We start from the raw sequence: 26,269 nt of genomic DNA on the forward strand, positions 1-26,269 counted from the left end.
AGCTGCAGTTTTCCAGAGGCTGGGAATTGCTGCGGGTGTCCTGGAGGACCCCAGGAGGCCACAGTTCCAGCCACTCTGCCTGGGGCACCGCAGCAGGGATCCCTGAAGCCCTGGCACGTGGTGCCACCCAGCACAGCCAGCAGGCCCAGCAGGGGCTCCCCACAGCCCGGGATGCGGGGCTGGCCGGGGCCAGCAGCTCCCGGAGCCCGGGAACAAAGAGCAGCCTCTGTTCGGGGCCGGGGGCGTGCCACGGCAAACGAGCTGTTTTATGGGAGCCCTGGGAGCAGCTCGGCTCCTGCAAGGCTCCAGCCCCTGCTGGTGCCTGCGCCGGCCCTGACCCACCTCCCCACGTCCCCGCCAATCCCCGGCAAGGCGGGAGGGGCTGCGGGCCAGCACAGGGGCCGCAGGAAGCACGGCCGGAGCCCCGGCTGTCCTGCACAGCCAGGCTGCCACTCCAGAGCCTCTCACGGCAGCCCAGGCCCCATTGCCGAGCTCTTTTCCCATGCTCCAGCCCCCAGAGCCGGGACCTCTCCCCCTGCAGTGAGGCACGCCTGGCAGGAGGGCTGACAGCAGCAGCCTGGCACACACTGCCACAGGTGTCACAGCAGTGAGGACACTGAGGGTGACTCACTGTCACTGACACTGTCCTGCCCACCGAGGAGAGCACAGGAACCCAACCCAGGGCCACAGCTACACTCACAGATCAGCACCTTTCATAAAGCCTCACCATAACAAACCCAGCTAAGAGGGGTTGCTGCCTGGCAGGAGCTCACTCTTGGCACAGCACCTCTCAGGATGGAGAGGAGGGCCAGGCCCCTCCAGGGGCAGGGACACATGGATTTCACTGCCCTTCACTTCAAGTGCTGACTCAGGATGGCTTGAAATCCCAGATGCCTTGTGCCTGAGCCAGCCCCTTCCTCAGGCTGGCAGGCAGAGGGAACACACTCCCCTATTCCCAGGAGGACAGCAGCCCCTGAGGAAAGGATCTCCCAGGCTCCCATGGGACCCCCGAGCAGCCTCTGGCCCTCTCAGACCTGCAGCAAAGCCCAAAGGCTGAGCAGGAGCCCGCAGAGAAGAGGAGGGAGCAGATGCCTGCCCAGACAAGGAGGGCAGACAGGAGCAGAGGGGCAGCACCTTCCCAGGCAGGCTCTGCAGCTTTAAGAGTGCTTCCTCCCTCCCAGCCCGCAGTGTCAAGGAAAAATCTGACACGTTTTTTCTGGGGGATGTTAACAGACAAGCTAGAACAGCCAGTTGCCTTTTCCATTCATTTTCCACACAGCCTCCCGGGATGGCTGGGAATGAAAGAGCCGATTGTGCCCCCGTGGCGGCGCAGGTAGGGCAGGAACCGCGGCGGCTGCGGGAGCCCAGCACGGCCCCTGCACACCTCGGGAAATGACGGCTGCAGGGGAGGCTGCCCAGGGCTCCCACAGCTGTGGGGCTGCCTGGCTGCTACACCCCAACAGAGCCAGCCCCAGGCACTCGTCCAGGTCCCCAAAGCCTCGTGAGAAGACAGCAGGGGCAGCACAGCTCCCCTGTGTCCCTCACTGCCACAGCACCCGGTGCCACGGTGGCACAGCAGGAACACCGGTGTGGCTGCAGAGCTGGCGGCACCAGGGGAAGCAGCTCAGCCCAGCCCCCAGCACTGGGGAGGGTCTGAAGCAGCCCCGAGTCCCTTGGGGCGCAGGAGGCCCCTCTCCCGCTCAATACCAGGTCTGTGTCTCAGCAGCTTTGCTTGGAAGAGACAGAGGCAGCCTTCTCCACCCCGCGCCGCCCGGCCCTGAATGGCCGCCTTTATGTGGGAGCTGCTGTCACGAGCCCCGCTCTGGCAACCGCAAACGGCGGCGAGAGCAGAGGGGTTTGTGTTCCCAGCCCGCCGCGGTGCCCGCGCTGACGCAGGTACGGCTGCGGCACGCCCGGCCCGGGGCACACAACGGCACCTTGTTCCCTGCCGGGGGCAGTGACCAGCACGGACACCACGGACACCGCTGCCCCGGGCCCTGCCCCGAGCCCCGAGCCCTGCCCCGTGCCCACACTCACGTTTGCCGCCGCCCTTGAGCAGGCTGCCGAGGCTGACGGAGGCGGCGCCCAGCAGCTCGTTCCTCAGCGTGTGGCAGATCCACACCTTCAGCTCCAAGTGGCTCTGAGCCGTGACATTCCTGCAGGGACCAGGAAAGGGGCTGTCAGCACAGTCTGCTCTATGCTGGGGGAGCCAGCAGTGCCACAGGCAAGGAGCAAAGGGAGGTGGGCAAGGACATGGACAGTGGGAGACCCCCTCCCAACACCCTCCCACTGCCCTCCCAGCCTGGCTGTCTCTGGCAGTGTCCCCGTGCAAGGGGCAAAGCTCTGACACCTGAGTGTCCCCAGCCTGTGGCACAGCAGGGCACACGGGGCCAGCCCCACAGCAGGGCTCACACAGACTCACAGGGTGAGGATCTCGTTCCACAGCAGCTCTGAGACCCCCATCTGCTTCCCCGTCTTCTTGGTCTCGCTGGGCAGCCCGTCACCGGCCACCTCCACGTAGCAGTTCATGCGTGCCGGGCGGCTCTGGGCCTTGGGCTTCACAGACACAACTGGGCAGGGACAGCACAGGGTCAGGCCTGCGAGACACCCTGACCCCTGCCCGTCCCCTGCCCTCATCACCCAGCCCACCTGTGCCAGCTCGGGGTGCCACGACTCACAGCAGCGTGCTGGGAGAGGGGCAGCAGGGAGCAATGCTCCTGATGGCAGCGATGGCAGCACCAAGGCCTGACCAGGACTGTCACTGTCCCCAGGGACACCCCCCTGCCCCAGGGCACGGGGCAGCCCCAGGCCGGCAGTGCCCGCGGAGGGGCAGAGCGGGACGCGGCTCCGAGGGACGGGCTCCGGGCGCCGGGAGCCATCTCGCGGCCACGGGAGCACCAGCGCGGCCCCGCAGCCACGTCCGCACGGCACGGGCCCAGCCCGGGGCACACAGGGCCGGGGCCGGCCCCAGCCGTGCCGTGTGTGCCGGCCCGGGGTGCAGGCAGAGCACACACATCCCCGGCAGGGCAGTCCCAGCGCGGCAGCAGCACCCACCTTTCACGGACAGCGGGGACTTCTCGCAGGGCGGCCCGGCCCTGGCCCTGCTGGAGCTGGCAGCGGCCATGGCATCACCCCCAGCTGCAAGCAGAGACAGGAGACAGCTCAGTCCTGCTGCCAGGGACCCGGGGAGCCCGGACACAGCCCCGTGTCCCTGCCAGGGCTGGGCTCCCTGTCCTGATGAACTCCCTGCACCCCTGACCCACCGGCCAGGGCTGCTGGGGGACAGGGCAGCCACCAAAGCCTTGCCCTGGGGGACACAGGCTCACCACACATCAAGGACATGGCAGTGGCACCGGCTGCACACAGGGAGCTCTGGTCACAGCATGGGCACCACAAGGCTCTAGGGCAGCCCTGGTTTCACTATGGTACCAGATCCCACGGGATCACTGAGGCTGGGAAAGGCCTCCAAGGCCATCGTGTCACCCCCTGGATGAGAAGGACACTCTGTGACACCAGGGAGGGTGGCAGGACACATGGCCAGGGCCGGTGCCCAAAGCAGCAGCCGCAGAGCAGAGGGATGAGGTCACACATCCCACAGGAGCACGAGACACCCTGGGCCTGCCCCAGCCTCCTCCTGCCGTTCCCAGGAGCTGCAGAGCACGGGGGCCAAGCTCACAGCCCGGCCCAGAACTGCCTGGCCAGGGCACTGCCAGCCTCCCGTCCCCGACCAGGGGAAGCACAGAATCAGAGCAGCAGCCCCAGCCCCTGTCCCTGTGCAGGAGCCTCCCCCCTGCCCTCTCCCACATCCTCCTTGCACCGTACCGAGCTCCAGCCCACGGCACATTGCCTGTGAAATCCCCTCTGCCAGGGTCTCTGCTCTCTGTGCCAGCCCAGCAAACCTGCCTGGCGCCCAGGGCCTGCCTGTGCCCCCACAGCCCCAGCTCTGCCTGCTGGGCACTGCCCGAGCACCGTCCTGGCTCCATCCCGCAGCAGCCAGGGCTGCGGGGCACAGGCCAGCCTGCTGCCCTCACCCTGAGGGCTCGCTCACTGCCACACGCTCGCTGTCACACTCACTGCCACATGCTCACTGTGACACACTCATTGTCATTGTCACATGCTTGCTGCCACCCCACTATCCCGGCCCACGGGTCACCCCGGGCTCCCCGAGGCCATCGGGTACCCCTGCTCCTCACGTCCCCACCCCACACGGATTCCACCGGGGCCGTGCCCCTCTGTGCCAGTCCGTGCCCAGCCCCGGCCGGGCTGTTTCCATCCTTCCTCCTTCACATCCCGACTCTCTTCCTTCCCCGTTCTCTCTTTTCCTGACTCCACACCATTTCTCTGTCACTCGCCTGACAGTCCGGTCACTCCACCAAACTCCTCTGGCCCCCGGAACCCCTCGGTGCCCGGTGCCGCTGCCCGGGCACAGCTTCACCGCCCGCACACCCACAGCCCTCAGCCCTCAGCCCAGCGGGGCCGTGACCGGGCCGTGACCCCCTTGGCCAGGCCGAGGCCTCCCTTCCTCCCCCGCTTTCCGTTTCCGACAGCCCGGCCCGGCCTCCCGGAACACCGGCGGGGCCGCCGCCCCGGCAGCGAGCACCGAACCCGCCCCGGGCCCGGCCGGTCCGGCCCCGCAGCCCCGCACAGACCCGGCCCGGCCGCTGCGGGCACCGCGCACAGGAGGCGGCGGCCAAGGGCCCCCCCCCCCGGCCCCGCCGTTCCGGGCCGCTACCGGCACCGGCTGAGCGGCTCCGGCGGGGGGAGCGCCCCACCAGGCCGTGTCCGGCGGGCGGACGGGAGCACCCGGGCTGGGCCAGGAAACGACGCCGAGCCGAGCCCAGCCCGGCCCGGCCCAGCCCGGCCCGTCCCGTCCCGTCCCTTCCCTTCCCGTCCCGTCCCGTCCCGTTACCGGCGGCCGCTCCACTCCCGCTCCCCGGCTCCAGCTCCCGCCGTCATGTGACCCCGGCCCGTCACGTGATCGCGCCGGCCGGAAGCGCTCCCGGGGCACGGCGCCGCTCCCGGCGTGCCCCAACTGAACTACAACTCCCGGCGTGCCCCGCGCCCGGACCACAACTCCCGGTGTGCTTCCCGCGGCGCTTCGACGGCGGCCGGGGTGGGCCATGGGGCACGCAGACATGGCGCGTGTTCCGCACGTCGTGGCCGACACGGGCGCGTTCCTGAGCGCGGCCCCGCTGCAGGTACCGGGGGAACACCGGGGAGACACCGGAGGGACGGGGGGGGTGGGTCAGGGCTTACGGGCCGGTGTGACGGCGCTGCCCGCAGGACATCGCAGACGCGCTGTACACCGTGCCCGAGGTGCTGGCCGAGATCCGGGACCGGCCGGCGCGCCGCCGCCTCGCCGCGCTGCCCTGCGAGCTGCGGGTCCGCCGCCCGCGCCCCGAGCTGCTGCGCCTCGGTGAGTGCCGGGCCGGCCCCGCCACCGGCTCCTTCCCCCGCCGGAGCGGCCCCGCCCGGCTCGGCTCGGCCCGGCCCGGCCCGACCGCGCCGCTGCTCCCCCGCAGTGACCGAGTTCTCCAAGAAGACCGGGGACTACCCGAGCCTCTCGGCCGCCGACCTGCAGGTGCTCGCCCTCACGTGCCAGCTCCAGGCCGAGATCGACGGCCCCGGCTGCGTCCGCTGGGAGCCGCAGGACAAGGTAGGATGGGCGCGGGGCCCGGTTCCAGCGGCCCGGCACGGGGCCCGGTTCCAGCGGCCCCGCCGACGGCCCGTGCTGCCCCCCAGGTGCGGCTCAGCTCCACCCCGCGGCACCCCGAGGCCCCCCTGCACCTCGCTGGCTTCCACCTGCCCGCCAAGGTAAGGCACGGCGGGAGGGAGGGGTGCCCGTGCCCATGCCCGTGCCGTGCCCGGGCTCTGAGCGCTGCCCGTGCCGTGCCCCCAGCACAAGCCCGCGGGGAAGGGCCCGCACCAGCCCAGTCCCAGCCCGGCCCCGGCGGAGAGCGATGAGTTCGGATCCTTCCTGTACTGGCGGCCGCCGCTGCCCAGCATCGAGGAGGAGCTGCGGGAGCTGCTGGTGAGAATCCTCTGGAGGCTCCTCCCTGCCCTCGCTCTGCCGTTCCCGACCCCTCGGTGCCACCCTGATCCTCTCCTGCCCCCCGGCCCAGGCCATTACCAGCAGCCCCGAGCCCCCCGAGCAGCACCGCAGCTCTGCAGACGGGGCCAGCGCCGGCGAGGAGGAGGAGGAGGATGAGGAGAGCGATGATGATGAAGGCTGGATAACTCCCAGCAACCTGAAGGAGGCCCAGCAGGACATGGGGCACTTTGACACTGCTCCCGTGGGTGTCCAGGTGGGCTGTGTCACCACGGACTTTGCCATGCAGGTGGGTGCTGGCCTGCGGCCGGGCTCAGGCTCTGGGGCAGCTCCGTGTGTTAGAGCAGCAGGGTCTCAGTCCCAGAGGCCTCCCAGAGCCTGTGGGGCTCTGAGTGCCCCGGCTGGCAGGTCCCAGGGTCCCGCTGTGTCCCTGCTCTTGCAGAACGTGCTGCTGCAGATGGGTCTCCACGTGCTGGCTGTGAACGGGATGCTGATCCGCCGGGCCCGCAGCTACATCCTGCGCTGCCACGGCTGCTTCAGGTGCTGGGGCTGGGGCTGAGCCTGGGCTGAGCCCGTGTCCCACGGCCCCAGGAGCTCTGAACCCCCATCCCACCCTCGCAGGACCACCTCGGACATGACCAAGGTGTTCTGCCCCCACTGTGGTAACAAGACCCTCAAGAAGGTGGCAGTGAGTGTCAGTGAGGACGGGAGTCTCCACATGCATTTCTCCCGCAACCCCAAGGTGCTGAACCCCCGGGGGCTCAGGGTGAGTACCTGGACAGAATCCCAGACCCACTGAGGTGGGAAAAGACCATCAAGATCATAGAGTCCAACCTGTGAGGTTGATCCTCACCTTGTCAGCCAGCCCAGGGCACTGAGTGCCATGTCCAGTCAATTCCTTGCAAACCTCCCGGGATGGGGACTCCACCACCTCCCTGGGCAGCACCTTCCCACCTTTGCCAACCCCTTCTGTGAAGAAATGCTTCCATTGGGATCCCAGGGATGGGAGCCCAGCCTGTGGCTGGCAGGTTGGAGGGAATTAAGGCAAACGGAGAACATTCCCCAGATACTGCTGCACTTGCTCAGCTCTCCAGGGGCTGTGCTGTGCTCACCGGGCACCTGGGAGCCAGGGCTGATCCCTTCTCCCCGCAGTACCCGCTGCCGGCGCCGCAGGGCGGCAAGCACGCCAACAACCCGCACCTGGTGGAGGACCAGCGCTTCCCGCAGCAGCGCCTGTCGCGCAAGGCCCGGCAGAAAACCAACGTGTTCGACCCCGACTACCTGGCCGGGGCGTCGCCGTTCGCCGAGAACGACGTGCACAGCCGGGCGGCGCACCTGCAGCTGCGCGACGCCGCGCTGGGCGCCGGCCGCCGCCGCCTCAACCCCAACGCCGTCACCAAGAAGTTCGTCAAGAGGAGGTGAGGGCGGACGGGCCCCGCCCGCAGGACCCACCTGCCCAGGTGTGCTGGGGGCTCTGCCAGGGCCGGGCCATCCTGTCCCCACTGCGCGGTGCCCGGAGAGCCACCGTGACTGCGGCGATGGTGACGGGGTTTGGGGAGGCCTCGGGATAAGGGAGGGTGGGTTGGCTTCTCTGGGCACCCCTGGGCAGGGGCTGTGTCACCCAATAAACACCAAACCCCAAAGCCCCGTGACTCAGTGCCAGTTCTGTGGCTGCCTGTGCCAGGGGGAGCCTTTCCCTGAGTGAGCCTCGAGGAACGAGGAGGCTGGGGCAGAGGGAGGGAGGATTTCTTGGATCATTTGCCCCACGGGATAATGAGCTCCAGAAGGACAAAAGCCCAGGGCAGGGGGTTGTGTCCCACCCTGGCACTGGGGTGAAGGGGGCAACTCTGGGGTAAAGCTTTGTGGATAAATCAGCTGAAATCTTTCACAGCAGACTCTTGGGCCCAGCTCCTGCTGCAATTTCCCCTTAACCCTGCTGAAATTGTTCAGAGTAAGGAAACACCTGATAGCAGCTGTGGCCCCTGGTGCTGGGGAGAGGCTGCAGAGTGGGAGCAGGAAGGGGGAACACACCTGGGCCTCCCCAGCCCCAGGGCACGCTGAGTGTGCCAAAGCTGCAGATAAAGGGCATTGGGTGAGGCACTCACACATCCTGCTGAGGCCATGGTGCCTTCCAGCATCTTGGCTTTGGACTCCTGGGGCAGCCTCTGCCTCCCCCCAGGGTCACTGGGGTCCCACACCACTGGGTCAGTGTGATTCTTCCCAAGGACCTCTTCCTGCAGCACCTTCTGGACATGCCCTTGGTAAAACCACCACAAGACTTCACAGTGTAAAATGAAAACTTTTCATCGTTTATTCTCGACTGCAGCTGTTTACAGAAATATAGTTGCGAGTATACAAATGTCCCAATAGAAGCAAAATATTTTTTTTTTTTTTTAATATTCAACAAGTTATCACAGGAGAGCTAAAAACATAGATGCAAATAAAATATCCCCTCATAGACAAACTGAAAACACCGGGAATCAGTGCTTGGAAACCCACCTACGAAAGCCATATACACAGACTGCACGAAGGAGTATCTGGTGCTACTTTCACACTGCAGGACACAGAAGAGGCAGCTCAGCGGTCGAGGGTGCACCCAGAACATCTGGCAGGCAGGGCAGAGCCCACCCGAGGTGCAGGGACAGAGACAGGAGCTCTGCTCTGAAGGGGTTGGAGCTTAACTCAGCATCAGCTCAGGTGGAAATAATTCAAATTGCCTCCTTTTACCCAGAATAAAAGAGCTCCAGGAATGCTGCAGGCTGTTAAGGGTACGGCAATGGGATCCCAGCTCTGCAAGACCCACAGAGCCACTTCCCAACAGGAACCTCCTCCTGCACACGTTATGCCAAGGGGCAGCTCCAGGGCCAAAACAAAGCCAAGGGGTATTTATATTTCCCTGTCAGGGAACAGGAGCCCTCCCTCATGCCAGGCCTGGAGCTGCTGGAACCTGAACAGGGCTCAGGGAGCAGGGAATCCCTGCGTTCCCTGCCCTGGCCCTACACAGGCAATTTAATGTAAAGTGTAACAGCAAAAATGACACATCCCTGCAAAAAGCAGAGTTCAGCTCTGCAAACTCCAAGAGAACAAAGGAGGACACTGGCTCTCAGTGTGGTGGAGGTGATCTAAGAGGCCTGTACCAGGATAACACTGATCCACTCAGGACAAATTCCAGTGGAACACAGATTTGGAACTGAAAGTCATGTTGGACACAATACACATTACTGAATGTAAGACCTGATTTAAAGGCTGGAGCTGTGTCAGGGCAGGTTTAGGTTGGATTTCAGGGAAAGGTTCTTCCCCCAGAGGGTGCTGGCACTGCCCAGGGAATGGGCACGGCCCCAAGGCTGCCAGAGCTCCAGGACAGTTTGGACAGTGCTCCAGGGATGCCCAGGGTGGGATTATTCAGGTGTCTGTGCAGGGCTGGGGTTGGACTGGATGATCCCTGTGGGTCCTTTCCAGCTCAGGATATTCTATGATTCTTAGGGTTTAATTCCTCACACAAGCTGCAAGAAAGAAATCAGCACGAGTGGTGGCAGGTTCCTCACAGACAGAATTCAAGGGGAGCTTCACTGGCTTTCAAGGAATTCTCAAGATTTTGATTGTTGCACTAATGAATCAGGTAAAAAAATCAGTTTACAGACTCCTGCCCTCATGGGAATAAAGAGAAATGGCAGAGGAGCTTCCCCTCCTACCCAGCAGAAGCAGGGACCTTCTGCTAACAGTAACATCCCACACGTGGGCTGTGTCAGCCCAGCACCACCAAGCCCTGTCTGCACAGCTGCTGCCACCCTGGCATGGAAAGGGCTCTGAGGGGAAGCCCAGGGATGCTCAGGGCTGCAGGAAGCTCAGCCTCAGCCTGGGTGTCAGCTCTACCCTAAACCTCATCTGCAAGTATGAACTAAAAGATGTAAACCCACACAAGTGGCCACAGCTGCTTGCAAGGCACAGATCCCAGCGAGGTTCCCAAGCAGAGCAAGTTCTGGATCCATGTCACCAACAGGACACACGTCCAGCACTGAGGTGGGACAGCTACTCATGAGTTACTACAAAAGCCTCCTACCGAGGAAAAGGAGTATTGTTTCATGTTTATAAAAATGTAAATATAACAGTATTCTAATGCTGTGTCTACTATTTATATATAATAATCTGACTCCTCTATATACATATATATAATCCTAGAATATACAGGCAGTGCATATTTACATCCCTATACAGACTGGGAGAGGAAAAGCCTCTCCTCCTGTGTGACCTCCCGGTTTCCCAAGTTCCCTTTGGCAGGAGTTCAGCCCTGCTGCATTTCTCCTTGTTCCTAACACATTTACCCCATTCCCAATGCTGACCCTCGGTGCTGTGGCACCACAGCTGGCACAGCTGGGCTGAGCAGGAGCACCAAGTGCTCACAGGCTGCCCCAACAGACTAAACCAGCCCAAATTAAAGCAAAGCCCCTGAACAAACACAGCATCCCACTGCTGTCTGCTTTTAGCTTCTACAGAATGGAGCTGCCCTGAGCCCCTGAACACAAACCCCCCCAAAACCATAAAATTCCATTTTGCACTAATGAGCAGTGACCAGAATTCCCTGTTCTTGCCTTCCACCTGCAGCTCGGAGCAGGCCAAGCAATTCCCTCTGCTCTCCCCTGCTCCCCTCACTCAGATCCACGTCTGTGCTCCCTCTGCTCTCCCACAACGGCCCTGCAAAAGGAACCCAACCGTCTGCCAAGCAGAGGCACAGCAAAACAGGAATAAAAATCCATTCAGACCTATTTTCCTTTTAGAAATGAGATTCTAAATCAAAATATCAATGGAAACTTTAAAAAATAAAGTTCAGCTTATGCAAGTGAGGGGAATGTCCACTGACACAGCTGCCAGTAAAAACCTGCCAAGGTTTTGTTTAACTGCTCGTGCCTTATTTTATCTCAAAACCACATGGAAGCAGCCACCCTGTCAGTGATCAGAAGAAATCATCATCACTGATCAGAGAGGGGACACCCACTTCAGAACAGCCAGCCTGGAATTATTTCTTGAACTAGATTTGTGTTAAAATAAGAGCAAAGCGTTTGGCTTGCAGCAAGACCAGGCAGTGAGGAGGCAATTAATACCAAAGCTACTGTTAATTAAGCACAAAGCACCAGTGGCTCTGCCAGAGGAGATGTTCAGCTCAAACTGCACCGAGCGTGGCTCTGTGGTGTCTGGGCGGGCTCTGGGCACGCTCAGGGTAAAAGCTGAGGGGATGTGGGGGGGTTGGCAGCTCCATCTCCCTCAGCCCTCACCTGTGCCCACAAACGGGTGCTCTGGGACCCCAGGGATGCTGGACCGACAGCCTGGCACCTCGGGGTCCTCTGTGCCACACAATGTGGGATCTCAGGATCTGAGTCCTGAGATGCCGAGCCACCGAGACCACCCTTGGGGGGCCCGGGAGTCCTGGAATGTTGCCAGAAGTGACTGGTGGCTGGACTTTGATCCTACACGGGAGACGACACCTGTATGAAGATAAGAGGACTTCACCGGGGTGAATGGCAAAAAGATTAGCTAATTAGAGGGTGAGACACAGGGTTTAGGATTTATGTACAGGGGGGTTTAGAGAAGTAAGATGGAGGAATTGGGGTGTGTCCTGTCCTTCTTCTTCTTCTTCTTCTCCTCCATCTTCTTTGGCCATGGTGGCATTTTTGGATTGGTTATTACTGAAAGTGCACCCAGCAATAAGAATAAATGGTATTGGGGAAAAATGATAAATATTGTACACGTAACAATGGGTATAAAGATACGTGGCTGTCCGGAGGCACACAGTGTGCTCATGGCTGGCTGCTGAGCAGAGCTCTGTCGGGCTGAAAGGACATCTTTTAGATAAACAATTAATAAACATAAAAACCGAAAGAAGAACTGAAGCCTCTTCTCGTCCTTCGATACGCGGGCTGCCCCAAGGCCACCTCGGGCCTTTCCAGGCCCCTCAAACAGCCGAAAACCGGACAACACAAAGGCCCTGAGGGGACACAGAGAAGCTCTGCTGCCCAACCCCAATGCTCAGAACTGAATGTTCAGGGCCGTGGTCAGAGCCAGCCGTGCTCAGGCTCTGCTCCCTGCCAGGACACCCTGCAGCCTGTCCCGAGCTCCTCTCTCCTGCTCCAACCCCTGCAGCCCAGAGCCGAGCACGCGCCAACCGCTGAGCGACCTCTTCAGTCACACAAATACCTCTTGGAACCAAATCACATGTTCAAAGTGTTGTACATTTAAACATTGACCTAAAATGAACAGGAAAATTTAACACGAGGAAAGGAAGGTGTTTCCAGAAGGGAAAACTGGGATAGCACAGCCCTTGGTTGGTTTTTTGTGTATGTTTTTTTCCCTCTTCTCTTCACGAGTGACCTCAAACACGCCCACAATTCAAACATACCCTTTTTCCCTGGAGCTGTGGCAGGCTTGGGACGAGGTTCTCTTCTGGGCACTCATCCTGTTCCACGCAGAATTGGTCCCTGGTGACTTGGCACTGACCCACAAACGGAGAGAGCCCTTGGGAACAAGGAGCAAACCGAAGCAGCGCGAGCGAATCCATCGTTCCTGTCACTCCTTCCGTGTCCCAACAGCTCACCCTGGGACACACATCCTGCAAACACCACCAGCTCCTTCCCCAGCGAGTGCCTATGGACTTCCACGGCCCTCTGGACGTTGTTGGGTCCGCTGTTCTCAGCCTGAGCAGCCCCACACAGCAGCTGGGCACTGCTGGGGCTGTGCTTTCGTCTTGTGAACCATTACAAGATGTTGGTAATGTTTTGTCTTAGCAGGGGAAAAAAAATAAAATACAGAAAGAAGAAGTCTGGGTTGGGGTTAAAGCAGCTCTGGACATGATGCAGCGGGGAATTCTTTCTGTCCTGATTAAAATTTCCAACGTTTGAGCATAATCATAAATTAGGAGTTAAAACACAGAGGCGCTAATAATAAAATATTAAATAGGCAATGAGAGTGGAGAAAAGCTGAATGGCTCATTCTGAGGGAAACCCCAATATTTCATATTTTATATAATCCTAAATGCCTCTGGGTTTCCTGGCTAGGCTGTGAGTGAGGGACACACCAAACACAGAGCGAAGCTTCTCGTGGCCAGCTGGACCAACACTGCCTGATGGAATGGCGAGAGATGAACACGTTATTTATGTTGCAAAAAGTACTTAAATACTCAATAAAGACATAACAAACCCCACCCCACCCCACTGTTATCAGACGCCACGTTGTGGTAGAACATCAGACAAACTCACAAATTTACCACAAAAATGTGTGGCAAAAAGAATATTTTATATATATGTATATATATAAATTTTTATATTTATGCCAATGTACTCACTCAGTACAAATAGCAAAATAGTTATACCATTTCCTAAATACAAAATATAGCTTTCCAAAAAAATGAAACACACATTAGATATAAACCATCCAAAACTTGAACGATTGAAAACTGTATTCAAAATTAAATGACCCAGAGCAGGTCTCTTTCTGAAAAGTTCCCTTCATATCGGCAAGAAGCCTTACTACTGAAAACGTAATTCAATGCCTCTCAATGAGAGAGAGAAAGAGAGAGACAGAAAGAGAAAGTGAACGTGGGACAGACCAACAAACGGGGAAATCCAGGAAAAACCAAGGAAAACTACACGGCTCAACTACGCACACGAGTTAAGGGGAAAACACACAGTAAACAGACTCGAGGAACTTAAAAAAAAAAACCCATTTACAGACTGTTCCTTTGTTATTTCAAATAACAAAAATGAAGAATGACGTGATACCAGCTACACTCCACCGAGGCGGAACGGGCGCCGCGGGAGCACACGGATCTCACGAGGCCGTAGGGAGAGATCACACACTGTCTGGAGAGTTGAAGCACCCAAAAAAATCCACAAGCCTCACAATACACCTGGCATGGTCTGGAGTGGGTTGTTTTTACATTCGGTAACATCAGTCGATGATTTATTCCTTAATTAAACATGACAATCTAGAAACCAGACTTGGGGCTCGGTGGTAGAAAAAGGAAAAATCACTTCAGAACTGCGATGAGCTCATGTGCTACAAGGATGCAACAGCTCGGGATGAAGTGACCTTTTAAGAAGGCTTAAAAATGATGCAATTTGCCCCCTACTTGGAGTAAAGCCAAGCTGAAGATTTCCATCAGTCACAGCTGGAAGTGGCGGGTTAAGGGGGATTCCTACAATTACAAGGTGGTGGAGAAATTGCTTCCTCTCTCCTTACTCCTTGATTATTTGTCAAAGCTTCTACTGACTAAGCAATTTACTGCCAAGGATTCCTAAAAGCTTTTTCTTTAGCTTTAAATCCAGTAGGATATTTATGTCTTTTTTTTAAAAAAAACAAAATACAAAACTGAGGGAGCGAGGGAAAACCATGGAAAGAATAAAAGGGAGAAGGCTGGTTTGGGAACAGCTCATGAGGCTTCACAGAGCTCCAACCCATCAGTCAGAAGGAGAGACACAGAGGAGCCCCTTCCTCAGCCACACAGAATGTTCTTTTCAAGCTGAAGGTGTTTTAGAGAAGATTTTAAGATCAGCTGGAAGTTCCCCTTCCTTTCTTCATTTTGTAGAGCCACCAACCAAACCCTTGCTCTATGTACAGCTCCACGTAACTCCAGCTTCCACAGACGTGGAAAACCGCTAATCCCATTCTGAGATGGGAACTGGTTATTTACAGCAGCAATTCTCTGCTTGTTATTACAGTTAGCAATACTTGCAATTGATGAAGGGAGGGCCTGGCTCTCCCACTCTGTGTCAGTGGAGAGATCCCTTCTCTGACTGGCAGCTGGCTCAGGCTCGGGGCACAGGCAGCTGCTGCTCCTGCTGCACGAGCGTCCCGCAGGGAAAAAGGGATGGGAGGAAGGAATAGCAGGGAAAAAGTAAACGTGGTAACATGGATTACCTTCCAACAACAATAATAACTGACCAGATATGCTTTAAATTCCAAGAGCCCCCACTGTAATGAGGTTCATGAACCTGGTAACAGCCCAACCCCACGCCCCAGTAACACAAAGCATAACTCCTCAGCATTATTGGCACTGTGGAGCCCAAACTCCATGGTCATGGCCTCAGGTCTGCCACTGGCCACGCTGTGCTCTTAAAGAGGCCACTTTTCCACAGAAGCAATTGGTTCCACGCAGCCTAATCCAGAGTTGGAAGGTCTGAGAGGATCTGGGAAATCGTCGCTTTTTTTTCTCCACGGAATTTCTGCGTGAGAGAACAAGCAGAGAAGTCAGGCACAGCTAACCACAGTCCCCTCCTCCTCCTGTGCACCGGCTTCATCCTCAGGGCGTTCCTCATGAGCAGGCACTGAACTGGGGGCGAGGAGCAAGAGCAGCTCTGGAGAGACTCCAAACTCCACATCCAAACCCCTCTGGGTTAGGGAATGACGTGCATCACTTCAGTGAACGCTCGGGGGGGATTTGGGACAAGACCACCCCAAGTTACCACAACCAGCACTGGACTCCAGAGTCCTCCTGGCTCTTGGTGCTCATTTGTAGTCAAAGGCTCTTCCCCCTCTGAAAAAGGCACCTTCTAAAAGCAGAATGTCTCCTAGCAACAGCTGATGCTGTTGGCTGTTTCTAACACAGCCTCAGCATGTGGCACACTCAGGAGCTGCCACATTCCACCAAAAACTTGTTTTCACATTACGTTATTGTAACCCAGGGGAAGAGTTCAGAACAGTTCAAAAACAGTTCAAACTTGAGGTGTCATTTACTCAGTAAGTCTCAAGTTTTTTAACCACAGTCATGTTTCATAAGGTTTTGATCTGCCAAGCTGCCAGTGATCCACTCTCCTCCCTAACAAAGAACCCGACTCTCACGGCACATGACAAAACGTAGGAAAAATGAACAAGACACAGTCTCAACTGTTTCATACAACTTCTGACCGCTGACTGGTTTTAATAACTTCATTCTGGTATTTTAGTCTTAATCCAGCCTCACTGGTGCTTTAGCTGAACTCTTAAAGCACGGTCACACACGGCAAGGTGTAAATGCACCGAACAAAGAACCCAGAGAGCCAAACTCACCACTTGCCTCGTTAGAAGGAGCCAGCCATGTTGTTGCCCTGGTTCTGCAAGGACACGAGCAGGTCGTCGATCTTCTCCATGTTCTGGTTGGCGGCCATGGCCGGGGGCAGCGGGGGGGTCTCGGGCAGGGGCTGGGGCAGCAGGGCGGGCACGGGGGGCTGCGCCTCGCCCTGCGCCTGCCCCGGCTGCCCCATGGCCATCAGCTCCTCCGGCAGCGCCGCCGGCCCGGGGGGCAGCAGCTGCCCGCAGTCTGGGGAAAAGGGACAGCTCAGTGTCCTGGCACGGGCCAGAGTGCCCGCGGCAAAGCCACAGCCCACCGCCACCAGCTGGGCACCCACCCTGGGACGGCTGCGACAGCCTGGTGTGGGCAACACCTGCACCCCTCACTGCTCACATGGCTTCTACAGCCTGGTGTGGGCAACACCTGCACCCCTCACTGCTCACACACTGCTACAGCCTGGTGTGGGCAACACCTGCACCCCTCACTGCTGGGGCTCACAGGCACCCACAGAGCTCTGCACACAGAGAAAGGCTCTGCATCCCACAGAACCAGCCATGCAGGCTGGGTCCAGAGAGGAGACAAGGCAAAGTGCAGGTTTGTACAGCTAAGGACACTTTAACAGACACTTCTCCGGGCTCTACAGCTTCTAAAATCCTCGCTTTCCTTCAGCAACGTGAAGAGAGGCAACACATATATTGTGGAAATCAAAAACAGCCACAGAAATGCTCTCTTAGGAGAGGCACAATCATTCCTAGATTAGATGTTAATGAGAAACTCTTCCCTGTGAGGGTGGGCAGGCCCTGGCACAGGTGCCCAGAGCAGCTGTGGCTGCCCCTGGATCCCTGGCAGTGCCCAAGGCCAGGCTGGACACTGGGCTTGGAGCAGCCTGGGGCAGTGGGAGGTGTCCCAGCCATGGCAGGGCTTTGAGGTCCCTTCCCACCCAAAGCATTCCCTGTTTCTATGGCAGCTCTCCCAGGCAAGCCCAGCACGGGGCACTGTCACTTACTGTTCTGGATGCCGAACAGGAATATCCCCGAGGTCTGCTGGGACGAGGCAGGGGAGTTCTGCAGCTGGTTGATGGCCCCTCCCGCCGTGTTGTGGAACAGAGGAGCCTGCTGCTGGGGAGGAGAAGCAGTTCCTGGCATTCCTGCCATGCTGTTCTGGGAGGAGTACATGGGGGACTGCTGCAGCTCCGGCTGGCTCATGCTGTTCTGCAGGGCAGACATGGAAGCTGACGAGATGAACAGGGTGACTTGTTGCTCTTGAGAACTTGGGGACCCTTGGACCAGCTGAATCTGGGGCGAGTTATGGAAGATGGCTGGCTGCTGTGCTTCAGCCTGGCTGGAGCCAGGATTCTGGAGAGAAGACACTGTGGTCTGACTCTGGAATTGCATGGGCTGCTGCTCCTGATTCATCGAGGCCATGTTGGACTGTGGATGAAAAATGGACTGGCCTTGTTGCTCCTGATTGGTGACTGGGTTTTGGTTTGGATTGAAAATCATGTTCTGCTTTTGGGGGGCCATTGTACTCATTGCATTTTGATTGCTGAACATCATGTTCTGCTGCTGCTGCTGCTGCTGCTCCTGAGAGGGAGGGCTGCTCTGGATGGCAACAATCGAATGCTGAGGCTGGAAGATGGCTCCTTGTTGGTTCTGAGGGATGGAGCTGGACTGGATGGAGCCCAACGACACCTGGGACTGAAACAAACCCTGCTGAGCTGGCTGAGCCTGGGGCTGCTCCTGGGGAAGCATGGAGCTCTGCATATGAGAGATCTGCGTCTGCTGCTGGAAAGAAGTCTGCTGTTCAGTGTTTGTTGCTGTCTGAAGAGGAGAAATGGGGTTTGGGCTTGTGAAGAACGACATCTGCTCCTCCTGAGTGGCAGGGTTGCTCATGGAACTCTGGGAAAGGAACATGTTGGCAGACTGCTGGTCTTGAGGCACCGAGGAGCTCTGCAAGACACCCATGGCATTCTGTGAGTGGAACATGGGGGGCTGCAGTTGGTCAGAGGAATTAGTGTTGGTCTGGTTGTGGACAATGGAATTTGAGCTATGAAAAAGGGATCCTTGCGTTTCCTGGGATATATTCTGAGTGTCACCAATAGGGTTCTGAGAGTGGAAAAGCTGAGCTTGCGAGTGTGGGGACTGTTGGATGAAGCTTCCCGACTGAATGGACATCATTTCTCCACCTTGCTGGAACAGAGCCCCGCCCTGCTGCTGAGTCCCACTGGCCTGGACACTCATCATGGTCTTGGTGGACGAGAAGAGATTAACCTGGGACTGACTTTCCCCGCCGTGCTGCATCTGAACCATGGTCTGGAACACAGAGCTCTGCATCTGTTTGCCCTGGCCCGAGGCCTCCTCTCCCTCCGCAGAGCTGCTGGGCTGGAACATGGCAGCCCCGCTGCTGGACACGGGCTGCTGCGCGGGGGCGGCCGCCTCGCCGCCAGCCACGCCCGGGGACGAGGAGAACAGCTCGCACTGCATCTGCATGTCCTCGCTGCCGGACAGGCCGCCCATCATGTGCGACGCCTGCTGGTACACCGGGGACTGCTGCAGGGCCCCGTTCCCCGCCGTGCTGGACGAGAACAGCTCCGACTGCATCTGCGTGGCCGCCTGGCACATGTTCTGCTGCATGCCCATCACCATGGCCGCCGAGGTCTCCATGGCCTGCTGCTGCTGCTGCTGCTGCTGCTGGCTGGACAGGGCACCCTCGGGCTGCGGGTGGACGCTCTCAGCTCGGCCAGGCAAAAGGTTCTCTGCTCTGGAATGGACAGCTGTGTCCGAGGAGGAAAACATCCCGGGGTTCACGCTGCTCTGTATCTGGCTGACCTGCTGAAAGATGTCTGCGTTCAGCTGATCCTGGACATCCTCGCTGCTGTCTGAGCCCGAAAACAGAACGGAAGATAACTGCTGCTGAGCTTCCAGAACCTGCTGCACCAAGTCGACGTTCCTGCTGCTGCCCGTGGCGGTGTTGGTGGGGAAGTTCCCAGCCTGGAGCTGCTGGATGGTGTTCTGGAGCTGACTGACGCCGCTGGCCGACGAGAAGATGCTCGAGGAGATCTGCTGCTGCAGGGCCTGGGCCGGCTCCGCCAGCGTGGGCTGCGGCTGCTGCTGCGAGGCCTCGGCCAGCTGGGACAGAGCCACCACGGTGCCGTCCGACTGCAGCACCTCGCGGGGCTGCGACTCCCTGCCCGGGAACTGCGCCGCCTGCTGCAGCAGGGCATCGCTGCTCTGCAGAATGCTGCCCGGCTGAGAAATGTCCTGCGGCTGGATGGTGCTCAGGGGTTCTGCATTGAACACCTTGGGCTGCAGCTGCTGCTGGTTTTCGCCTTCAGAAGGTAAATGGGAAGCAGAAGTTGATATGCCGGACATGCTGTTTTCCAATGTTTGCTGAGTTGGTCCAACCACATTCGAAGCCTGAAAAGAGATTTGGTAATTTACAAACTTACTGGGGTGATGGAAATACAATTTCCCAAAATCCCCCATGTCCAGGGAAGATCAGAGAGAGATGTGAGATGTGAAACCCAGACACACCCAAACCAGCAAACAAATGATCAGCAGTGCAAACGCTACTTCAAGGATGGAATCATGGCACAACTTAATGAAAGCAATGCTAAGAATTGATTAAAAGAATATTCTTACAGTAATTTACCAGCTCTGTGTCACGGGGTAAAAATCCCATCACAGGGTCACTAACCCATCAATCTGTCTGGGGCAGGAACCAGGTGAGTTATTAAAGCAAACTGTGTGTTTCACTCATGCTCCGTGATTGTGCTTTGCCCAGACTGATCCTGCACATGGATGGCACTTTCCCTGTCTATTCCTCTTCTCCAGTGCTAAAGCACAGACCAAGGAGCACCTCAGGGTCTGAAAGCTGCTGTGCTCAGCTCCCCCAAACTCACCTTGGAACACAGGGGGAGAGCATTTTTGTGCACTTACTTCCATTGGAGCCACATCTTCGTTCTTGATCATACTGCTTGGCATGAGTGGAGTTATCAAGGCACTAGGAAGAATGTTCACCTTCTCCAGGTTACAGCCCGTGGCCTTCACTGCTGCAGCCACAAACAAAACCACAACAAGAGGGGCAATGGTAAAACCATTCCAGAACTCCCTTTAAGTAAATTACAGAATTACTCTTCAACGTAAAGCAGCAGATCTCCACACCCTGAGCAAATTTAAACCTTTCAGTAAGGTGGCAGTAAAATTTCTGCACATGTGTACAGAGTGAGGAAGGACAGAACACACCAAGTGCATACAGCAAACAAAATTCTCTGACCTCTGGTTCAGAGTCAGCCTGGAGCAGAACAGGTACAGGAATGAAGCATCAATGAGGAGCTGACACAGAAACCCCCATGAGAGGGTAAATTCAGATTTACTGCATAAATCAGCTGAGGACATGAAGGAACAGCAACAGCACGTTGTGTTCCAAGGAGCAGCAGCTGTTCTCCTGGAGCAGTTGGGATCTTCCCTCAGTTAAGCTCCACACTAAATCAGATGGATGTCAGGCTTACCCTGTGTATCAGTTTATATATTTGCTTAAATTAACACTACACAGTTTCTAATTCTTTGTATTATCTGCAATCCTAGGCTGGTTTTTATTCTTCACTTGCAAACAGAATAAATAAAGATTAGACTGCAGAGCCTGATGCATGAATTTTTTTTTTTAAAACAGTCTTATTTTTTTGCCTTTTTTTTTTGTTCCATATTAGCTTGTACTAAAATATACTGATAGGAATTTTGTTATAAAGTAAAAGTTTCAGAGTCAGAAAACAAACCTCCCTGTAAGAATAGGGCCAGATTTTATAAGCACAGACTTATCACAGGATGTCTGATTCATTTCACCAAATCTGGGTAGGAATTCATAGTTAAATTATTAAGAACACTGATAAGAATCAATTTAGTACCTTTTATAGCCTCTTCAAAAGAACAATGTTGGGCTGGGCTGGAGATTTCCTTCTTCACATTAACATTCAGAGTCCCAGCTGCCGAGACAAAACACATTGAGAACTTCCTTACGTTAAATCAGCAAACAAGCCAAAAAAACACAAAGCACACCAAAACAATTCCTTATAGCTTAAAGAAATTCAGTTCTTTGAAACCCACACAAACCTTTGCACTGTCTATTGTGATACAGATAAATAAATAAACTGAAATACATGAAGTGGGCAAAATTGCAGCTTTCCTCAGGATAAAGCCTGCTGGGATTTCTTGGTTATTTGGTGCATTGTATGGGATATGTTGATTTTTTTATCCTGCTCAGCTTCATTTTGATCCTTAAACTAGAAATGGATGCTGCTACACAAGAGCTGTCACAAGACAGCTGGAATTTGAGGTATTTGGCACAGAAATGAGAAAAGCGACGTGTTTAGATTTTATTATGGACAGAGCACCGCTGGCCAGCAGGGGGGTTTGGGAAGATGCACTTTGCTCCCCCAGGGCTGCACACACCTGGCTCTGGAGTGTAGGTGAAGGGCTGCACGTCGTGAGATCTGCCAGCGTTGGTCACCACGTAAATCCCCACCGAGACAGCTGAGGTGATTTGCTGGTCGTGATATGGTGGCACCTTCACAATAAGGTGATTCTGCAAAGCAAAAGGATCACATTTTCTTACTACCGATCTTAATTCTCCTTACTTACACCAAAAGACAGAAATAGGCTGATAAAATGCCATAAATAAAAGCCCAGGGCACTGGGGGCAATGCACATGTGGGATACTGCCCTTGATGGCACTTCCCTGACACCATTTGCAATCAAACAGTCCATAAAGACACTTATTGTGTCAAAAAGATTAAATATTCCATCAAACATTTCAAAGTGGAACAAAACTCAGCCAGTTATAAAGACTATGCTGTACACACAATCTCCTTCCATGGAAAACTGAATTAGAACTTTTGATTTCATTGCATGTAAGGGCAAAGACCTGCTCAGCAAACCCACTGTGGGACCCAAGCTCTCATTAGACACTGAACAATTTCAGTGGTGTAAAAGCCAAATTATATTCCACCGGACTCAGACCTTACGTGAAAAAAAATATTATTATTCCTAGAAATGCACAAAAAGAGAGAAAGGCTTGATTAATTTTTCTTTGGAAACAGTCAGTGTATTTTTTAAATTAAAAATATAACGATAATAATAGCAGTAGTAGTGACAATAGTAGTAATAATAAAAGTAATACATTAAAATAATACCTGATGAAATAATTCCATGTCAATTTCAGCTTCTGCCTTCCAAGAATTCTCATCTAAATGAAAATTAAAAAGCCTGGGTTAGTGCACATCCTACAGAGCAATTTGTTTCAGTGCCTTTGCTCCTCAGTTTGCTCTCCCTGACTGAGCTTGACCCAGCAGTGAATCCCAACCCCAGGCTCTGCTCAGCACCCCAAGCCAGCCCTGCTTTCACACTAACCGGAAACATTCTCTTGGAAAATCACTTTTGTTCCCTTTAGGAAGTTCTTGCCAATCAGAAAAACTTCCTCTTCACCCTTCACTGAACAGCTGTGGAGACTTTTCTTTAGGATCTCTGGGACTCCTGCTGGCTGAGCTGCAAGGGAAAAAACAGAGTCTGGAATCAAGGGAACATCAACATCCAAACCAAACCACTTTTACTTACAGGGTTATGAAGGAACAACTAAAACTCCTGAGCTTATTTCTTTATCATGCCTTTCATGACAAACTCTTCAGAACATAACCATTTCTATTATTTCCTCACCAAATGTAATGAGCTCACAGAAATCACAATAATCACTTGTTCTGTTCTGGAAAAGAGCAGGAGGAGTGATTCCCCTGTTACCTGGGGGGCTTTGCACAGATTTTTTATATGCCACAGTTTTCTGCCTGGTGCAAGAACTAATCCAGGGCTTGGAGCAACCTGGTGTCCCCTGGCAGGGGTGCAATGGGATGAGCTTCAAGGTCCCCTCCAAACCCTTGCAGGACTCACATCTCTGGAGTTGGGAATTTTAGCAATTTGAATCAAATAAACAAGCCAAGAGGATGTGATTTCACAGATACACATCCCTGGATGCCCCTGTGCCAGAGGTCCAGATGATGATTTATACCATTCTTATCATAAACTGCCACTGCTGCAAACCATTCCTACTCTTCTTAAACCTTACATCAAATAGGACCACGTGTGCCAAATGAGCTAAATGCAAATGTGCTAAATGAGTAGACAATTTAAACAGAGATACATTTTAAAATAATGTGTTTTGACATGTTCAATACAGAATAATTCTGGTTTCTAACAAAGGTTCCTCAACCACCTTTTCTCCTCACACACCTCCCCAGGGCTCACACTCAGACTCGTGTTTCTGCACTTGCCTGGCCCACTTTGAGTGTTTAATAACAATATTCTCTGGGCTTACTACACAGCAGAACATACATCCTGTACCACTCCAAATTATTTAATGACCTTTCAGAAAGGATTTTTCTACAACTCTGGCTGCAGGTTCCCAGGCAACCGTTACGCAACGACTGAATATGCTCAAGGCACATGAAAAGAGTAACTGGATTTAGGTTTGCTAACAAGTTAACAAAGCCTATTTAAAACACAGCCCTCAAATAAAGAGCCTGCAGCTCCTTAACGCCTTCTCTAAGGTTTCAGGAACATTATAAAACAGTGTGAACAGGCTCTGATGAGTGTAAAAGCAAACCCTGTTGCGAAGGTACATTACATACCTGTAGTACGGTTTATGTAGCAAACTAACCCAGTGTAATGTGTCTGAGGAGATGATTTATATTCAATAAACAACACACTTCATGCCATTTTGATCAGCCAGTAGCCATGTGCCAGCACTATTTGCTTGGCCAAGATGTACTGCAAGTCCCTGTGGCTCTGGCGTGAGTTAAGACAGAAGCAGAGTCCTGGAAGGAGCCTCAGGAATTCCCCTCCCAACCTTCACACCATCATCAGTTTATTCACACACTCCCCAAAGACACAATTCTGACCAGAGGATTTTGTTTCTGTGATCTAAGACTTCCAGCAGTGGAGACTCTGTAGAATTCCTGGGCAATCTCTTAGCAACTTACACAATTGAGAATATTTTCTTAGCAAGTGACCAAACCCCAGCCTGCCAAAAATCAAACCAATTTACTCTTTGCATCAAATACAGCTTTTTTTAGCTCAACAGCCTATTTTAAAATCAGTCTCTAAATGCTTCATCTCAGACTCTCAGCTTCCACTCACAACAGCAAGTTTTGGACTGTTAAAGAAAACATCAGGCGACTTTCACTCCCTCTTCTTCTATGGGTAAAATAATTTTATCTTTAACCAGAAAGTTACAAACAAAAGACATACAGGAATGGTTTTGAGATTTTATAGAAAATGGTTTTATCTTAAATCTGAAAATTACTATCAGATACTCCATTACTGTGAAATACCACCATGGTCTACTGACTGGAACGGAGCTGTGAAGATGACTGTACTTCTAAAAAATAACCCCAAAAAATCCTTTTTATACCATGGAAAAAGCACAATACGAGTGCCCAGGAGCTTCTCTACTCTCTCCATGCACAGACAAAGCTCTCCATCTCACTCCTCAAGACAAGAGGTGGAACAAGATGAGCTTTAAGGGCCCTTCCAGCCCAAACCATTCCATGATTCCACAATCCCCTTTTCCCTGTTGGTCAGTGGAACCTCCCCAGCCAAGGCAGCCATCTGTGCTCGTGCTAAACAGAGCAGTTTAATAAAGAGCTATAAAAAGTTTTGTTCCTGCACTGAACCAGAACAGATTCAGCCTCTGGCCCACGCAAGGACCACAGCTGGGAGAGCCAGGCCTGCTGACTTACTGCAAGTCCTGGCTAGCACTGAAAGCTGAGGCACAAATGTGACAATACAGAAGAGACTCAAAGGACTAACCATCATTTCTCAAAGCAACAATGACAAAACCAGTGAAATCTTACGAGGCAAAAATTCATTGAACTGAAGATCAGGAATTGTATCACTATTTTTCAATACTGAACAATAATTTTAACTATTACCCCACCACAAATAAAAATCAATCCACTTGATTTCCGCTACAGCAAATCTGAAATTACCACAGATTAACACAGGGTTGTTTTTTTACTCCCCAAGGTATTCTGACAGAATCCCAGCATCATTTAGGTTGGAGACCATGCAGCCCAAGCTGTGCCTGACCCCAGCCCAGAGCACTCAGTGCCACCTCCAGGGCTGGGGACTCCAGACCTGCCTGGGCAGCCCCTGCCAGTGCCTGACACCCGTTCCATGCTGAGATCACACCCTCAGCCCCGTGGTGTGGCACTCACTGCACAGAATTGGGGAGGAGGGCGTCTGCAGGGTCAGCGTGGAGCCGTCCTTGCGCGTGATGTTGACGCGAAAGACGAGCCGGGCGCGGGTGCTCTTCTTCTTGGAGCCCGCAATCCCTATCCTGGCTTCCACATCAGCGTTCCTCAGCTTCAGGATTCCCACACAATCCACCCTAACAACACAAAACAGAGCACAATCCCACAGTTTAGTAAGTTCAGCAGCTTTACCAGTCTCTCAAGTAGTTTCATAAGCCAAAGTCAAAAGCCTTGAGGTAATTATGGAAACGTTATTAGATTTCTTTTTATTTACATGAAATCTATGACCTTTTTCAAGTTTTCATTCAACCCTGCCTAATTTGGATGATGAATCATGGCAGAAAGGCATATGAAAGCATGAATAAAACAGAAAGTGCAATATAATTCTGGTAAGCATTCAATTTAGAATCACAGCTCTTCATTCTTCCATCCCCAGGGCGAGATCTGTGTTTGCAGGATTATTGCTTCAAAATATTCTGCATTCACTTAAAGAAAGCAGGAGTAGAAGAAAACTTACTGTAGTCATATTATTTATGTTCAGTGGGACTTGGAAGTGACAGATAAGTCCTCCCTTAAGTGTGGTCCTAGGGGAGATGTACAGGGCCAGGTGAGTGATGCAGTGGTGGCTTTCAGACAGGCTCCATGCAAAATGATTTAAAGCAAAAAACAGCCAAAAAAACCAAGTACAGCAGCAGCAAACACAGCCTGATGTGTTAAAAAGAAGAATACTGCAATTTACCCAGGATTTTGGGTTCTGTGTCCCAAAAGCACAGGGACCACCTGCTACCTGCTGTGAGTACACTGAATTACCAGCAAGAGCCGAGGAGCAGAGGGAGGAGAGCGCTGAGATGTTCAGACTCCAACTGTAACCCATCCAACAGAGGAAATC

At 54.5% G+C, this 26,269-nt stretch overlaps 3 protein-coding genes across 10 annotated transcripts in view; 1 reads left to right on the forward strand and 2 right to left on the reverse strand.

Annotated features, from left to right (window-relative positions):
- WWP2 (WW domain containing E3 ubiquitin protein ligase 2) overlaps positions 1-4,997 on the reverse strand; it is a 31,244-nt gene extending 26,247 nt beyond the window's left edge. Inside the window, exons 1-4 of the mRNA XM_064722920.1 lie at positions 4,910-4,997; positions 3,055-3,138; positions 2,423-2,570; positions 2,038-2,156 (exon numbers count right to left, since the gene is read on the reverse strand). Of these exons, the coding sequence (XP_064578990.1) occupies positions 2,038-2,156; positions 2,423-2,570; positions 3,055-3,124 (337 nt within the window). The 5' untranslated portion in view covers positions 3,125-3,138; positions 4,910-4,997. The remainder of the gene's footprint in view (positions 1-2,037; positions 2,157-2,422; positions 2,571-3,054; positions 3,139-4,909) is intronic.
- Positions 4,998-5,077: 80 nt separating this feature from the next.
- NOB1 (NIN1 (RPN12) binding protein 1 homolog) lies at positions 5,078-8,368 on the forward strand. Its single transcript, XM_064722921.1, has 9 exons — positions 5,078-5,198; positions 5,284-5,416; positions 5,523-5,656; positions 5,743-5,814; positions 5,900-6,031; positions 6,123-6,338; positions 6,492-6,589; positions 6,671-6,815; positions 7,202-8,368. Exons 1-9 carry the CDS (start codon positions 5,121-5,123, stop codon positions 7,469-7,471), a joined length of 1,278 nt encoding a protein of 425 aa, XP_064578991.1. The 5' UTR covers positions 5,078-5,120; the 3' UTR covers positions 7,472-8,368.
- Positions 8,338-26,269, reverse strand: part of NFAT5 (nuclear factor of activated T cells 5) — a 54,438-nt gene continuing 36,506 nt past the window's right edge. For 6 of the 8 annotated variants that reach the window (XM_064722911.1, XM_064722917.1, XM_064722918.1 and 3 more), the window contains 9 exons: positions 25,345-25,517; positions 22,490-22,624; positions 22,273-22,325; positions 21,533-21,665; positions 20,989-21,066; positions 20,024-20,136; positions 17,092-19,501; positions 16,085-16,334; positions 8,338-15,261 (listed from right to left, as the gene is read on the reverse strand). In XM_064722911.1, coding sequence (XP_064578981.1) covers positions 16,096-16,334; positions 17,092-19,501; positions 20,024-20,136; positions 20,989-21,066; positions 21,533-21,665; positions 22,273-22,325; positions 22,490-22,624; positions 25,345-25,517 — 3,334 coding nt within the window. In that variant the 3' untranslated portion in view covers positions 8,338-15,261; positions 16,085-16,095. The remainder of the gene's footprint in view (positions 15,262-16,084; positions 16,335-17,091; positions 19,502-20,023; positions 20,137-20,988; positions 21,067-21,532; positions 21,666-22,272; positions 22,326-22,489; positions 22,625-25,344; positions 25,518-26,269) is intronic. The other 2 variants (XM_064722913.1, XM_064722912.1) reach the window with 2 other exon arrangements.

The sequence above is a fragment of the Zonotrichia leucophrys genome, chromosome 11 (genome assembly GCF_028769735.1).
Source record: "Zonotrichia leucophrys gambelii isolate GWCS_2022_RI chromosome 11, RI_Zleu_2.0, whole genome shotgun sequence".
NCBI classification, from domain to species: Eukaryota; Metazoa; Chordata; class Aves; order Passeriformes; family Passerellidae; genus Zonotrichia; species Zonotrichia leucophrys.